General features: G+C 60.3%; 3 protein-coding genes across 4 annotated transcripts in view; 2 read left to right on the top strand and 1 right to left on the bottom strand.

The window, feature by feature from the left end:
- Positions 1–569: 569 nt before the first annotated feature.
- On the bottom strand, positions 570–7,721 carry LOC113974815 (SNF-related serine/threonine-protein kinase-like). Of its 2 annotated transcripts, none has more exons than XM_027698319.1 (6): positions 7,605–7,721; positions 4,470–5,082; positions 2,890–3,031; positions 2,506–2,718; positions 2,267–2,404; positions 570–2,089 (listed from the first exon to the last, which is right to left on the bottom strand). In XM_027698319.1, the coding sequence occupies exons 2-6, from the start codon at positions 5,074–5,076 to the stop codon at positions 1,246–1,248; spliced, it is 1,944 nt and encodes a 647-aa protein (XP_027554120.1). In that variant the 5' UTR covers positions 5,077–5,082; positions 7,605–7,721; the 3' UTR covers positions 570–1,245. The 2 variants fall into 2 exon arrangements, with proteins under 2 accessions (XP_027554120.1, XP_027554119.1); XM_027698318.1 differs by lacking the exon at positions 7,605–7,721 and adding an exon at positions 5,738–5,785.
- Positions 7,677–10,522, top strand: AGRP (agouti related neuropeptide). Its single transcript, XM_027698320.1, has 4 exons — positions 7,677–7,769; positions 8,573–8,772; positions 9,035–9,129; positions 9,747–10,522. Exons 2-4 carry the CDS (start codon positions 8,589–8,591, stop codon positions 9,930–9,932), a joined length of 465 nt encoding a protein of 154 aa, XP_027554121.1. The 5' UTR covers positions 7,677–7,769; positions 8,573–8,588; the 3' UTR covers positions 9,933–10,522.
- A 426-nt stretch (positions 10,523–10,948) lies between these two features.
- Positions 10,949–15,338, top strand: part of ATP6V0D1 (ATPase H+ transporting V0 subunit d1) — a 34,402-nt gene continuing 30,012 nt past the window's right edge. Inside the window, exon 1 of the mRNA XM_027698329.1 lies at positions 10,949–11,144. Coding sequence (XP_027554130.1) covers positions 11,015–11,144 — 130 coding nt within the window. The 5' untranslated portion in view covers positions 10,949–11,014. The remainder of the gene's footprint in view (positions 11,145–15,338) is intronic.

The following is a 15,338-nucleotide window of genomic DNA, read 5'->3' as shown; positions in this document are numbered from 1 at the left end:
CCTGCTGCTGGAGCCCCTGCTTCTTTTCCCACCATCATCTCCCCCAGAAACATTCTAGGTCCAGCTCATTCCCATCTGACACCCTCACAGCACCACTGTCTTCTTCCAGTCACCCAGGACTGCAAAGAGAGGGATCCCACACTGTCATGGCAAGACAGGCAAGGCTGTTACACTTAAAAATAGTGAGAAATAGAATAAATTAGGAGAGAGAGGCACAGCAGAGCTGCAGGGACAGACCCCAGGGCTGGGGTGGGTATTGGGGGCTCAGGTCACCTCAGGCTGGGGGTGAGGAAAGCAAGTTGGGGGATTCTGGGGCTGAGTGTGGTTTTGCCTTGTGGAGGTCTGCAATACCCTTCATGGGCCTTTTGGCATGTCCAGGCCCTCCTTCACCTCTGGGTGCTGCTCTCCCCTATCCTCACTCCCCTCTGTTCCATTTCGGGCCCCTGCCCACCCCAGGCAGACGCTCCGGGGAACCCCCCCCCGGTGCGCGGGATGCCACCCCTGGTGTCCCGGCCTTGGCAAGGCCTGGGGGGGACAGTGGTGTGTTTTTACAAGACGCTGCACCCCCATCAACCCACGAGCTTATTTTATTGTCCCGATGAACTTTGCTTCCCAGCGGCTCCGATCCTTCCACGCGCACGCGCCGCGGCTCGGGCCGAGCACCGGCCCGCGCCTCCGTCGGCATTCATTTCTTGCCAGCAAGAAAACAAAGAGATAATAAATAGGAAGCTTATTTGTGGGGAGGGCCCAGGGGATGGCCTGGGGTCACGGGCCAGGCTGTGCCTGGCCCCGGCCGGGGCCAGCGGGGGGGCTGCAGGCGGGACAGCCTGGCCCCAGGCCATGCACTCTGCGGGGCTGGGCATCGCCGGCCCGGGGGGGCCAGGGGGATATAGCAATCTCTATTTAATTACAGTAAAATAGACTATTTAAAAAAATTATTTCTAGTAGTTAAAAAAGTGTCGCGGTCCATCGCACCCCGGCAGGGTCAGGGAGCTGTCCTGGGCTTTGGGGACGAGCCGGCCGGTGCAGGGATGGACCCCAGTCCGCTTCGCCCTCAGGAGGGCCCATCCTGGGGGGTCTCTCACAGAAGATGCCTTGGGGAGGCTGGCAGGGTGGCCACCACGAGTGACAAAGCAGGGCACCGTGCCCCCTGTCAGCCCCATGGCCACTGGCAGACCAAAGGCAGGGGAACGGGTGCCCTCCCACCCAGACCCCACAGCGGGGCCGGTCCCTCGCCCCGGGGCTTTAAATGACGTGACAGCAGTTGAACTGCCCCAGCGAGAGGAGGCTCTCCTTGGAGCCCGGCCGCAGTTTGAAGGCCAGAGCTTTCTCACAGAGCGGGATCTGCAGGAGCCTGTCCCGCAGGCTGCCCCCCTTGCCCTTGCCTGGGTCCAGCTTGATCACACTCTCCGCACCCCCTTCGGTGCCTGAGCTCTCCACCGACTGCCGGGCGGGGCTGGTGGGAGCCCCCTGCCCTGGGGACGTGTCCCTGGGGCTTGGGAGGGAGGCAGAGGTCGTCTCTGCCCCCAGCAGCTGGGGTACCCCAGCAGAGCTGCTCTGGGATGACGGGACGGCTTCCCTTTCCTTGGGGAACTCTGACGAGGAGCCCCTGGGCTCTGTGTCCTCCCCCCTCCTCTGGGGCTCAGCTCCACGCCCCCGCAGGCCCAGGAGACCCTGGCCCCCCATCGCTCCCTTCCCAGCCCAGGCTGCCCCTGGGCGCCCGCCCCGGCCCCCCAGCTCAGCCCCCGGCCCCCAGACCTCCCCACGGCCGGCCGGGCGGTGGGCGCGCAGGAAGGCTCGCATCTGCTCCTGGTTCAGAGAGCTGCTCTTCCTCTCCATGGCGCTGGGCCTCCCCTCCTCATCCTCCTCGTCCTCCTCTTCCTCCTCGCAGATCTGCTGCAGGGCCGGGGTGCTCTTGGTGATGGTGGTGTCGACGGCGGGGACCTTCAGCAGGGTCCCGGTGGGCTGCCGGCCACCAATGTCCCCTCCGGGGGGCAGCCGGGACCCCCCAGCGAGGCTGCCGGGCTCTGTGAAGGGCAGGAGGCTGCTGGCACCGCCCCCGGAGCCAAATGTGTCCGATAAGTTGGTCCTGAGGAAGGGGAGAGAGGGAGGTGTCAGTACCCAGCTGGGCATGGAAAGGGCTGTGGCAAGGAAGGGGACAGGGGACCAGCCAAGACCCTGCACTGGGGACCTGGGATGGCACAGGGCAGGGGGGGAACATGGGACAGGGGGGGAACATGGGACAGGGGGAAGGAGAGGGGCTCACCTGCTCTGCACCTCCTTGGCCAGGTTGTAGACAAGGCTGAGGCAGTGGCCCTGCTTCTCCCACTTCTCCCGCAGCATCCTCTCCGCCAGCAGGAAATAGGTGGCCGTGATGTGGTTGTAGCGGTCGGCTTCCAGCGCCCTGCGTGACCGAAGGACTCACGTCAGCGCACCACGGACGCACCGGGACCCCCAGAGCCCTGTGCAGGGGCTCCCACCTCGGCATCCCAGCCCAGCACTCACTCCTGGATGGTTTCCCGATCGGCGATGTTCCCGCACATCATGGCCTGGAGGATGATCTCGTGCTCCTCCTGGGACAGGCGCTTGTGGGAGGTGAGGGGCAGCAGGGAGCGGCTGGCGGGGGACGGGTCCACCCCCTGCAGCCACGTGTGGCCCTCGATCTGCTCCAGGGACGCTCGCTGCTTCGGGTCCCGCTGCAGCATCCTGGAGATGAGACTGAGGGAAAAGGGGCGACGCTGCAACCCTGCAGCAGCACGTGAACCCCAAACCAGGCAGCTTTACCCCCCTTTTCCCACCTCAGCTCCCAGGCATCCCTGAGGGATGGGGCACCCACCCTGGGGGCAGCACGTTGGGGTCTGGGGGTACAGCGAGGGGGGTGGTGCTTACTCAGCACACTGGGCCGAGACGTGCGGGGGGACGGTGTAGCGGCAGTCCATGATCATGGTGAGGGTCTCGCTGTCGTTGGCCTCCTGGAAGGGGGGGTGGCCACACACCAGCATGTAGAGGATGACCCCCAGGCTCCAGATGTCTGCAAGAAGCAGCAGCAGTTCAGGTTGCACTCCCTGTGGGCCGAGATTCTCCACCCCAGGGACCCCGGGGGGCCCCTAATGCCAATCCAACACACACCAGTGGGAGGCAACGGCTCCCAGGTCCTGCCCCATGGACAGGGGGACTGCAGCCCCACCAAGGCGGGGAAAGACCTTCCCCATCCCCACATCCAAGCAGGTCTCAAGGGGCTTCACCAAAGCAGTTGAGGTCTTATCGCCTTGTCCAGGCAGGCACAGGGAGGCCAGCCCTGAGCTCTGTCCCACCAGTCACTCACCCCCCCTCCCCACCCCAGTGCCATCTCATGTAATTCCTCAGCTTCTCATTCTCAAACCCCACCACAACCATCCTGGCACTGGGCTGTGCTGCAAGAGACTGCAGGGATGGGATGGGGACACAGCACTGATCTGGGATTTCAGGCTGTGTGGGCACCAGCCGGAGCGGGATCGCTGCCCTGTCCCGAGGGCAGGGATGGAGCCAGCAGCATCTTCACTGGTCCCTCCTGCCCAGAACACAAACTCCTGCAGAAGGCACATTTAGGATGCTGAGCACGCCCCGGGGCTCTCCGTTAATACCTTCAGCTGCTTAAGTCGAGTGTTCGAAAATTTCTCATCTGCGTCGGTTTTCTCCCTTCATTTCCCTTTCAGCGCCACCAGCTTATTTTCCTACCGCCTCCATAAGCTATCCCTGCTCTCTGCTCGGGATCCGCCTTTTCCTGAGCCAACGCTGGGCTTTTTCCTTTAAGGGCTCATGTTTTGCTTTGCTAAATCCTCCTGCCCTAATTCCAGCCAGCCAGCCAGCTCAGATCCTGCTTCCCCTCCTGTGTCCCCTCTGTCACAGCAGAGCCTCTCGGAGCCCCCAGCCCAGCTCCCTGTGCCTCGGGACAGCCTCCCCAGGCCCCCGTGCCCCGGCCAGGGGAGGAAGGGGGCTGGGAGGCACAGAGAGGAAGTGGTTTTCAGGGCGGGGATGGAGCAAAGGAAACTTTCGGAGCTCCTCCACCCAAACAGCAGCATCCCAAGCAGATTTCCTTCCGGCCTCACCCCCCCCCAAACAACCACTAGCGCCAGATTGCCGGCAGCTGCGTCCTCACTCTGCTTCTCCCGAGCCCTGGCGGACGCCACGACGGACTGACGGACTCACAGCCTGCTCGGGCTTTTTCCCCTCCCCGCCATGAACTGTCACCCTGTGGGATCTCAGCGAGTGCTGGGATGGTCTCTGCAGGGAGGACCCCCCGAGCCAGGGCAGGGCTGGGCAGCCCAGCACCCAGGGGACTCCCAGCCGTGCTCCCTGCAGGGACAGCAGGGCCACCGGGTGCTCCCAGCATAAGGGGCCAAAAGCGAGGTGGTTCCTGGCCGGCAGGATCACACTCCAGACACGGGCTATGAGGGAGGGAGGTCCCCAGGGTGCCTCACCACCCTTACCCACAGCCGGGGCGTCGTACTCGTCCCCGAGCAGGATCTCCGGTGCCGAGTAGGCCAGGGAGCCGCAGCTGGTGGTGAGCATCTTGCCGGGCTGGAAGCGGTTGCTGAAGCCAAAGTCGGTGAGCTTGACCACCCCCTGCTCTTGGAAGAAGACCACGTTCTCGGGCTTGAGGTCGCGGTGCACCACGTGGAGCTTGTGGCAGTAGGAGATGGCGTGGACGATCTGGGCAAAGTAGTGCTTGGCCCGCGGCTCAGCCAGGCCGCCCTCATGCCGCATGATGTGGTCGAACATGTCCCCGCCGTCGCCCAGCTCCAGGATGAGGTAGAGCTTGGCGTGGGTGTCGATGACCTCGTAGAGGCGCACCACGTTGGGGTGCTGGACCAACTTCATGCAGCGCACCTCCTGCAGGAGCTGCCCCGCCGCCTCCCCCGCCAGCTTGCTCTTGTCGATCACCTTGACGGCCACGCGCTGCCCGGTGAAGACGTGCCGCGCCAGCTTCACCACGGCGAAGTGGCCCTTGCCCAGCGTGCGCTCCAGGTCGTAGAGCCCCGCGATCTTGCCCTCGCCGCAGCCCTGCGCCCCGGCCATGGCGGCGGCCTCGGGCATCGGGCGCTGTGGGATGGAGGAGACGCTGAGCAATGTGGGGTGAGGGATGGAGCTCCCCCGAATGCCAGGCCCCCCAGCACCTCGGGCATCAGGACCCCAGCAGCTTGGGTACCCTGACACCCCAGCTCCCAGTCCCAATCCTGGGATCTAGGCACTCATCTGTATCCCCACCTCCAGTCCCCAGCACCCTGGATATTCCAGTACTCCCACCTCCACTCCTGAACATCCCAGGGTACCCCATTCCTCATGTCCACGTCCCCAGCACCCCGAGCACCCCAACACCCTCTCTTTCAGTTCCCAGCACCCTGGACATCCCTTTACACCCCCGCTACTTCCCAGCAACCCAGAGGGCATCCAGGTGTCCAGCACCACAGCACCCCGGGTACCCCAATACCCCTGCCACCAGTCCCTCATCACCCTGAGCACCCCCATACCCCACCTGCGTGTTCCCAGCACCCCGGGCACCCCAACACCCCTACCTCCAGGTGTCCAGCACCCCTGTCACCCCATGCTGCCACTTCCAGATCCCAGCACCCTGGGCACCCCAGTACTGCCAAACCTCCAGGTGTCCGGCACCCTGGGCACCCCAACGCCCTCACCTCCAGACCGCAGCACCCCGGGCACCCCGATGCCCCCCTCCCCGCAGCCCCCCGATACCCACCGCAGCCGCTGCCCCCCGGTGCGCCCCGATGGAGCCGCTCTCACCGGGGCGCGGAGCTGCGGCCGCCGGGGCTGCGGTGCCCGGGCGCGCCCGCCCCGCTGACGTCAGGGCGGCTCCGGGATCGCGCCTTAAAGGGGCCCGGCCCGGTGCCCACCGGGGGCTGGGGGGATGCTCCTCGCACCTCCCGACGGGGACACCCCGGGCACCGCCGCCCCGAGGGCTCCCGCGGCCCGGCTCGTCAGTGCGGGTGTGGTGTGGTGGCACTGGGGGGGCATTAGCGGTAACGAGGGCTAGTGATGAGCTCAATGAGCCGCCCGCCTGCCTGGATGCTTCCAGGAGGAGAAGGAGAGGGAGAGCCGCCTGCCCGGGGTTGTCTCCCGAGGGTCCCGCTGTGGGATGAGCTCCGGCTGTGCCGCCCTCCTGTCCGGGGTGCCCGCTCACGGCACCTCCGCCGTGCCCCTGACCCGCTCCATCGCCCGCTCCCACCCTCCCTGCAGCCGGGAGCACCGAGCCGGGGGCGCAGCCCCGGCCCCCCTTTCCCCCTCGCTGTAAGCCCTCTTTTCCTGGAAGCGGCCCGGCGAGCGGCCGGCAGCCTCATTTAGCTCGTTACTGGCCATCGGGATGCGCACAAAGCAGATGTTGCTCCTGCAGATTAAAAAGCTCTCAGCGCGGCCGCCCTCATTCCCGCTAATGCCTTCCCAGAAGTCCTGGCCCGCGGCCCCGCCGGCTGCAAACAGGCCCTAATGAGCCGGGCCGAGGGCCCCGAGCGGCGGTGGCGTCAGCGGGGACGGGAGACAGCAGGGACTGGGGATCCGGAGCCCCCAGGGCTTGGGATGGAGGAGCTGGGGCTGGATGAGGCACTCGGCACCCACCTGGGCCTCGGGGATGGGAATGGGAATGGGAAGGGCTGCCAAAGCTGCCCCTAACCCAAGATGAGCCTTCACCCAGGCAGGTGGGTGCAGGAGACATCGGGGTGCTGTGCTGGGGGCTCCTGGCTGGGTGTTGTGCGCTGGGGACCCAGGCGGGTGCTGAGTGTTTGCAGCAGCCAGAGGAGATGGGACACAGCAGTCGAGCCTCTTGCTGGTCCCACACTCGCTCAGCCCGTCCCTCAAATGCAGCAGGAATCAGATCATGCTGGGACAGGGCGTGTGAGGGGCAGAGGGGGCCTGCAAAGAGCCCCAGGGCTGGTGCTGCAGCCGGGAGCGGTGGCTCATGCTCTGCTGGGGACCTGCTGGGAGGCCTGGGGGATCCCCCCCATCCAGGAGCAGCCTGGTGAGGGCAGAGCCCAGGCTGTCAGCCCCCCTTGCTGGGAATGTCACAGCCCACTGAACCCATGTCTTATCTTCCCATTTCCTTGCAGCACTGAAGTCACTCAAGGCCATGAGCATTCCCGAAAAGAGCCTGGCTCTGGGGAGCTGCAGGTTTTCCAAAGGAATTATGAATGAGAGACACAGTTAGCTTGGAGAATCTACAGATGGCCAGTGGTCAGAAGCTGGAGGACTGCTGGAGGCTCTGGACTATGACTGGATGCTTGCCAGGAGATACGGATAGGCAACATTCCCTTTGAAAACCAGTCGAGCCTGGCATGTTTTTGGCCAGGAGCCCGTAGCCCTGATAATTCTCTATTTGGGAACTAAGAGATGCCCTCAAGTTGCAGCCTTGGTGCTTCTCAGGCGTGGCTGGAAAGGGAAGGAGTCTGGAAGGGCGGTGGGGATCACTTCCAAGACACCTGAGGGTTTGGGGGTAGCGGGGAGCTGTCCCTCCCACGGCTGTGCGGGGCGCAGGGCAGGAGTCCCCCTCCCGCACATTATCTCGGCGGCTGCTCTCCATCCAGACAAAGCCCGTTTTTCCAGAGAATCCCACCTACCTGGTAGTTAGTGGAGTCATGTGGCCGCAGCACTTAATTAATAAAAAGCCGATATAAATCCCAGGAAGCGTGTGGGGCGGAGGACACTGAGGCAGAGAGCGGTGGCGGCGCTTCCAGGGGGCTCAGTGGAGCAGTGAACGACGAGCCCCCTCTCCGCTCGGAGAGGTCAGTGCCTACCGTGGGAAGGGGCTTGGGAGCGTGTGGGGTGTGACTCCCACGGGTGTGGGGCTCCCCAGGGCGCAGAGGGGTCTCTCCCAGCAAAGAGCTGGGTAGTTGTGTGGGATGGGGAGAAAAGGGGTGTCCAGCATTGGGCTGCTGGAGCCAGGGCTGGAGCCCCAAGGTTGCTAAAGCAGCGGGCACTGGGTTTCCCAGGATTTGGCTGACAGCAGCAACTGTGGAATCCCCTCCTGGCCCCTTTCCTTTTGCTCCCTAAGAGTCTCCCTGCTTTTTACAGCTTTCAGGCCCCCAAAGCCCACAGCCCGACCCTGCAGCTACTCCCGTCCCCCAGCCCAGTTTGCCCAGTCCTTCCCTCAGCTGTGCCCGCTGTTGTCCTCCCCCCACCCAGTGCCCAGCCTCTACTGGCCTTTCCATGCTCTGAGCCTGGCAGGAGCCGTGTGGGATGTTTTGGCCGCATCCTCAACGGTCTGGTGGCTGCTGAAGGCTGTGAGTGGGGCAGGGGGCACCCTGAGCTGCTGCACAAAGGATTGGTCAAGTCTCAGTCCGTTCTCTGCTGCTCCCCCCTCTCTGTGGGGAGATCATGAATGTGCCCATACGTGGGGTGCCCCACAGCGCGTGCTCCGGAGGGTCCACGTGAAGCTCCCAGGTGTGTGTGGGCCCAAAAAAAGGCTCTCAAGGCCAAGGGAGCAAACAGCCCGGCACGGTGGCTGTGCTGGCAGGGGCTGACGTGGCACTGCTCGGGGGGTGATGCCAGCGGGGGGGGCTGACACCGGCCGGGCCCCTCTGCGCAGGTTGTCCCCCGGGACCATGCTGAACGTGCTGCTGCTGTGCTGTGGGCTGCTGCAGGGCATCCAGGCCGCCCTGGACCTCAGGACCACCGACCTCAGCTGCGGGCACCTGCAGAAGGCGAGTGCTGGGCTGGAGGGTGTGGACAGAGCCCGCCACGCCAGCCTGCAGCGGAGAGCCAAGGAGGCGCCTGCGGAGCCGGCGGGTGAGTCCTGTGGTCCCCCTGCCCTCCACCGACCCCCACCAGCTCCTTACTGCACTGCCCAGCGCCCCAGAGTTGAAGTGGGGGTCCCACGCCCACAGTCACATGCAGGGGGGTCTCCCTAAAGCAGCAACAGCTTCTTCTAGCCCTGGCTGGTGAGAGCAGCCTGGCAATCCACAGGAATTGGGGCCTTTTTCTTGTGGGAAGCAGAATCAGAGCTGACCCCCCCAGCAGCCTCCTTGTCCAGCCTCTCTGTGTCTCACAGGACCTCTCCCCAGGCTGGGGTTTGAGCAGATGGCCCTGGAGGTCCAAGAAGCCGATGGTGACCTCGTGAGGAGAGGTGGTGTGCTGGAACCACAGGTAACCCTGAGCTTTCTTACAGACACCTCAAAGAGCAGGAAAGCATCAGGCCACAGCAGCCTTCTCTGTATCCCCGGGGCCAGGGGAGGTTTGGAGCCCAGCACGGTGCTGCCTGGGAAGGCACTGTCTGTTCATCACCTGGGGAGCAGCCAGGGCTGGGATGAGCTGAGGCTGCCCAGAGACACAAGGGGCACTCAAAGGAGGGTGGTGCAAACCTGTGCTCCTGCAATCCATTTAATTAACCTCGAGTGCAGCCCAGGAAGCCTCTGCAGAGCAGCAGCTTGCTGGGCAATGCCATGTTCAGCCTGGCTCAGCCCTCAGTCCCTCTGTTTGGGCAGAAGGCACAGCACCCTTTGCTAAAGTCCAGGCTGTGCTTCAACATAAATGTGTGCAGAAAGGCCTTGAGACACAGTGGATGAGGCAGTGAACCCTGCACTGAGCACGGGGCTCGGCAGTGATTTCCAACAGGCTGAGCCCAGAGTTGAGCACGACTGTGCACTGCTGGCAGTGGCAGGTTTCAGCAGCCACTCCTGGCTCTCTCCCACGCAGTTCTCTGTTGCTGGCGCAGTGGTCCAGCACCAACTCTGCCCCTGCTGTTCCTCCTCTCTCCCCTCCAGGCATCCTCCACAGAGCTGCAGGGCCGTGAGGAGCGCTCCCCCCGCCGCTGCGTCCGTCTGCTGGAGTCCTGCCTGGGCCAGCAGGTCCCCTGCTGCGACCCCTGTGCCACCTGCTACTGCCGCTTCTTCAACGCCTTCTGCTACTGCAGGAAAATCAGCACCAATTTCCCGTGTGGCAAGAACTAGCGCCCGCCCCGCGGGGCTGCTCCCTGCTCACGCCTGTGCCTCCTCCTCTGCAGCTCCAATAAACCAGCCCTTTGCAAAAGCCACTGCTGAATGGGAATGGTGTGCTGTGTCCGCTGGGGATCTCGGGGGAGAGGGGCGGCAGCAAGGGGAGGGTGCCTGCACACGGCTGGGCACCGTGTCCACACAGCCAGGAGTCTAGGGCACCTCCACATCAAACAAAATGTGCCTTTCCTGGCTGGGTGAGTGGTGTCTCAGCAGCAGGGGTGCTCCGGGTGATGTCTTGGCTACGCTGCTGTCACCCACAAAATCGGTTTTTTTCCCTGGTGTGCAACGAGCCAGTCCTGACACACTCGAGAGATGCTGGTTATTGATTTCAGAGCTGCCGAGCCCGGGGTGCTCGGGGTTATTCCACAAATCCAGCACGTCCCTCCTACTGGACTTGCCGTGTTGTTATTCACACACAAAGTTCAGAGGCAGTAAATTCCCAAGCACAGCCCCTCTGTTGGGTTGATTGGTAATTTCCATACAAATCACACAACCCAGGTAACTTCTACTCATGCTCAGGGGAAGGACCTTCACCTGGCAGGGTCTTTTTGACCTGCAGGCGTGATTTTTAGTATTATAATGAAGATAGTTCAGGTCTATGATACATGGACCCAGAGTATTTTGCCAAGCTAGCAATGTATCCATAGACAGACACCAACATCTTGATTTACTGCACCCCTAAAGCCCGTCAGCTCCAGGATGTCCCTGACTGAGGGGTGCCAGTTCCACTGATCAGCCTTCCTTCCCTGCTCATTAGGCTTGGAAGCACACAAAGGTTTTACACCGAAGAACACCCTGATTTAAGATAATCCTGACGCGCTCCGCACTTGGCGGCACCTCCTCGTCGAACGCCGCTATTTAATTTATTCCCAGGGCGCTCCCGGGCCGTGCCCGTCGACTCCTCCTTCCTTCCCCCCCCCATCCCCTCAGGCGGCTCCCGCCGCGCAATGGCCGCCGGGAAGGGGCCGCTGCCACGTGACCAGCGCGCGGGTCACGTGAGGCGGCGGCGGCAGCGCTCCCGGCCCGTCCCCGCCGCCATGTCGTGCTTCCCGGAGCTCTATTTCAACGTGGACAACGGGTACCTGGAAGGGCTGGTGCGCGGCTTTAAGGCGGGGGTGCTCCGGCAAGGGGACTACGTGAACCTGGTGCAGTGCGAGAGCCTGGAGGGTGAGTGGTGGGGAGGGTCCGAGGCTCGCGGGAACAGCCCCCCCCCCCCCCCGCTTCGCCTTCCCCTGCCATCCTGAGGGAAAGGTCCGGGCGCTGGGCTGAGGGGAGGTGGTGAGGGGCTGTGGGGAGGCGAGGGGCTGCCTGGCAGCGGAGAAAAGAGTCGACAGCGGCCCTGTTCCCTCTTCACCCCTCGGCTGAGGCCGCACTTGGTGTCCCGGCCCCCGCCGCCTCAGCTGACTCAGTTTCCCGGTCAGCGCGGCCTGTGATTGCCCGGCGGACACAGCGCTGTGAGGGAGCTTGGGCTCCCTGTGCTTTCCTGGGGTGGCTCTATAGCTGTGGTTGTTGGGAGACTGGTGGGTTTTGTCGGGCATTGCTGGTGAGACTGGTTTTGTGGCTGCACTCCCTAAATGGCAGGAAGCCTTTTTAAGGCCAGAAGTAAGGTTAGTGGGGTAATCTAACAATCCCTGATACCCATGATTAGTTTTTAAGGGGATCAGGTCATCTAGGAAAGTACCTGCTGTTATTGAAGGATCACCAGTGGAAAAAATCCAGTGCCCATCTGAGTAAATTCAGCAGTGAATTGCCTGTTGCTTGTGATCTTGAGTTCTTTTTAAAGGCTGATTCTGACTCCCAGACATAATTTCTTTTCTAGATCAGTTTGTACAAACCTGGAGAACTTGGAAGGTTTTGCTCTGTGATGCTCATTTTTCTCACAATGAGGGTGGTGAGGCCCTGGCACAGGTTGCCCAGAGAAGCTGTGGCTGCCCCATCCCTGGAAGTGTCCAAGGCCAGGTTGGATGGGGCTCTGAACCACCTGGTCTAGTGGAAGGTGTCCCTGCCCCTGGCAGGGGGTTGAACCAGGTGGCCTTTAGAGGTCCTTTCCAACCCAAGCTATTCTAGGATGCTGAGATCGCTTGTGGTCACTCATCAGCTTAATTAGGTGCTGTTAAACTGTTTCTCTGATCAGTGCCCTGCCCGGTTTTCACTCCACAGTGTCTACAACCTGGATCAGAAATCACAAAGATTAAAACCAGGCCTCTCTTGAAATAGGCTAGAAGTACATGTGTCCAGAGATGTTGGTTGTTTTTGTCAGTGGGACTATAATTATTGGATTATTCTTTCTTCTAAAACTATTTGTTAAGCATCAGGTTTATACTGACAATAATTGCTGAGTGGTTAATTAACTCTGAGCATGTAGATGGATCCCTGACCAGTTGAACTGTGGATACAAGTTACCTGGGGCTGCTCACTCCAGAGCAGAATGGCAACAGAGTGCTGTGATGTGCCTCAGCCTCTGCCTTAAGAACTCCCAAGCTGTTTTTACTTAGGAGAGAAGCTCCTTTTCAGCTTCTCTTTTTTGCAGCTCTTTGCTTGCAGCGGTCACTGTCATTCCTACTATGGAGCCCAGGGCCTGGAAGAGGGCAGTGGGAGTAACTTCTGCTCTCTGGGTAGTCACAAGTGTCAGCATGCCCTGAACTGTGACTGTGTCACTTCCCTGCAGTGAACTTCCTCTTTGGAGTCTTTCTGTACTGAGAGCTTCTCTTTTTTTTCCTCCCTCCTTGCTTTCTGAACCAAGTTGCCTAAACCTAGTTCTCCCTCAATGTGGTGTTTGCTGCATTTGGAATGAATCAGGTTGGAGTTCCCATATGTTTGTCGTGGTATCGTTGGTGTCCTGCCCCCAACAGCTCTCTGGTGGCAACTCCTGCTGTGCTCCTTGTCATGCTTCCTTCAGAACCTGAAGACTCTTCCAAGTTCACTGTCAAGCTTGTTCCTCTTCCACCTGGCTTTCTGTGCCCCTACCCACTGTGCTTTTGTAGAGGTGTTTTCCTCTTGATCACTCATGTGGGGCTGTGGTCAGACTATTTCTTTCCTCTGTCCCTTTAGTTGGGATTTTCCCATTCAGTACTTGTTTTCTGTGCTCCACAGACTTCTAACATGCATTCTTCCTCTCCCAGGTACTTGTCTGCACTAAATCCAGGCAGTGGCTGGCGTGTTAGCAGCCAAAATAAGTACTGGGACAGAAAATACTCAAACATTGTTCTCTACTCTCTATTTTGTCTTCTCTCTGCCTCGTGTGCAAGTCCAGCTCTGCAGTTTGTCCCAGTCCTGGAGTGAGTAATCCTTGGCCATGGAGAAATCCTGAAGGACCAAGGCTGTTCTGGGTCTGGTCCTGGGAATCAGGTATCTGGCACCTTGCTGCTGCTGGCATTGCTTGGAGGATGCTGTGCTTCCAGGGCTGAAATGCTGCTCCCTCTCGTGTGCTTGGGTTGGTCTGGAAGCACAAAGGGATTGATTTCTCTGCTTCAGGACTTGGTCTGGCAGCTCAGTGCTGCTGGAAGGAGGAAATCATGCTTTTCTCTGATCCTCTGTTGTCTCTGCTTGTCTGATCACAAAGTAACCTGACTCAGCTCTTGCCTGTTGTCGAGTCAGAAGTAGCCAAGTGGGCTGTCTGTGGTCAGGCTCCTGAGCTGGCCTGAAGAAAAGCAGAAAAACATGTCCAGGACTGAGGGGGGCAGTGAGAGCTGTTTTGGCTTAAGCTTTCTGGTAAACCCTGCAGCAATAACATGTTTAATCCCTTCATTCAGCATCAAAAGTCCGGGTGCTTGGGTTGTTTCTCAGCCGGAGGCCCTGTGACCTGTGCTGGGATTGCTTGGAGGCTGCCCGGCCCTCCCTGTTGTATCCAGTTCCTGCTTCTGACACAAGGTGTCAGTGAAGGACCTGGAGCCGCCTCCCTCAGCTCCAGCGGTGTGAACATGGATCTGTGCTGGAGTGGAATCTGTCTGGGGCAGACTTACAGGTCACCCAGATTTCTGCTGTCAAAAGGTTGGTGAGTCATCTCCGACTCCTAAAGCTGTGGTAGCCTGTTAGAGGTCTGGTATCCTCTCTGAAGAATGAAAAGCTGTTGATGTAGTTGGACAATGGTGCCACTTTTAAGCAGCTGAGTTCAGTCTGGGTCTGGAATGTTGGTTGTGGGCTGGCTTTAATGCTGGTCTGCAATCCTCCTTACTGTGAAGTGCACGTGGAGCCCAAGAAATGCACAAAAGCATCTGGTTTAGAACCAGGAATGTCTTTACCTTCAGGTCAGCGTTCATGAACCTCCTACTGCTAATAATTCCTCTTGCTTCCACAGCAACAGTGTAGAAAACTGTTTTCTTTCTGACCTGCCAGTGTTGTAGAGGGGATTGGTGTGGTGAAATCCAGCTTCTAGCTGGGTGATGAGGCTGTGAAGTGGCCTGCTGAGGAGTGGCAGGCACTTGGTTCAAGCCTGTGGGCCTCTGTTAGGAGAGGTTTTCCAGAGGCTGCGTGTCTCCAACACCACCACTCTGTGGGTGCTTGTGCCTCTGTCCACACAGTTGGCTCAGCTGAGGACTCTCCATGCCATATGGAAACAGTGGTGTGCATGTGGAGGAGTGGGATCTGTCCATGGAGTGTGTCCTCTCTGCACCAGGCTGAGTGCAGTGTGTGCTTTTGTTTTCACTGTCCCAAGGATCTTTTGTTCTCCCCAAGAGGCTGCCTTTGCTTTGAGGTGTTCAGCACCTCTCTTTTCGCTGAGAGAAGAGCTGGAGAGGTTGTGCTACCCTTCTCTTTTCCATTTTATCACTATGGTCCTGGAATTTGGGCCCCAAAAGGCTGGAGCTGGTCTTCTCTTTCAGCATAACCGCATGGGCAGCATGTCCTCTCTGGTGCAGAGAAGTTGCATTGCTGCCAGAGCTCCAGACTGCCTCCAAGAGTGCTTTTGGTGGAGCTTGTGGTGTTCTCACAGGTGTAGGGGGAACAGCATAGATCCTTCCCTGTGCAGCTCCTTTGCTGTACTGCCAAACAAGGAGAAGCCACTCGGTGCTCCTGAAGTGTGGCTGTGCTTAGATCCATGTGGAGCTCTGAGAGTGGTTCACTCTGAACTTGGGGGGTGTAGAAGCCAAGCCATAACGTGGTGGGGACCTTTCATCCTCACCCACACGATGAGGATGCTCTCTGTCTCCTGGCATGTGTAGGAGCCCTGGGTGAAAAGCTGACCCTTGCATGCTGGGACTGTGCAGGAGGACTGTCCCCTGTCCCCAAGAGCTTTCTTCTGCCAGATGAGGCAGAGTCACAGTGTCTGAAAAGCTGTGCTGCTGATCTTGGTGCTTTGTCCTGCATCCTCTGGTGTAACCACTGGCCGTGGCTGGTTCATCAACTGTCCTGTTGAAACAAGCT

The sequence above is a fragment of the Neopelma chrysocephalum genome, unplaced genomic scaffold (assembly GCF_003984885.1).
Source record: "Neopelma chrysocephalum unplaced genomic scaffold, ASM398488v2 Primary Assembly neopelma1_125, whole genome shotgun sequence".
In the NCBI taxonomy this organism is placed as follows: domain Eukaryota; kingdom Metazoa; phylum Chordata; class Aves; order Passeriformes; family Pipridae; genus Neopelma; species Neopelma chrysocephalum.
The sequence above is the reverse complement of the archived record's forward strand: the minus strand, read 5'-3'. Positions and strand labels throughout refer to the sequence as shown.

What these genes read in the sequence shown, in the direction of transcription:
- LOC113974815 (XM_027698319.1), bottom strand. Translation starts at nt 5,076, where the DNA reads ATGCCCGAGGCCGCCGCCATGGCCGGGGCGCAGGGCTGCGGCGAGGGC. An exon ending in GTACGACGCCCCGGCTGTGG is followed by an intron (nt 3,032 to 4,469) that starts GTAAGGGTGGTG and finishes TGCTTCTTGCAG; the next exon opens with ACATCTGGAGCCTGGGGGTC. An exon ending in GCCAAGGAGGTGCAGAGCAG is followed by an intron (nt 2,090 to 2,266) that starts GTGAGCCCCTCT and finishes CCCCTTCCTCAG; the next exon opens with GACCAACTTATCGGACACAT.
- AGRP (XM_027698320.1), top strand. Translation starts at nt 8,589, where the DNA reads ATGCTGAACGTGCTGCTGCTGTGCTGTGGGCTGCTGCAGGGCATCCAG. An exon ending in GGCGCCTGCGGAGCCGGCGG is followed by an intron (nt 8,773 to 9,034) that starts GTGAGTCCTGTG and finishes TGTGTCTCACAG; the next exon opens with GACCTCTCCCCAGGCTGGGG. An exon ending in GTGGTGTGCTGGAACCACAG is followed by an intron (nt 9,130 to 9,746) that starts GTAACCCTGAGC and finishes TCTCCCCTCCAG; the next exon opens with GCATCCTCCACAGAGCTGCA.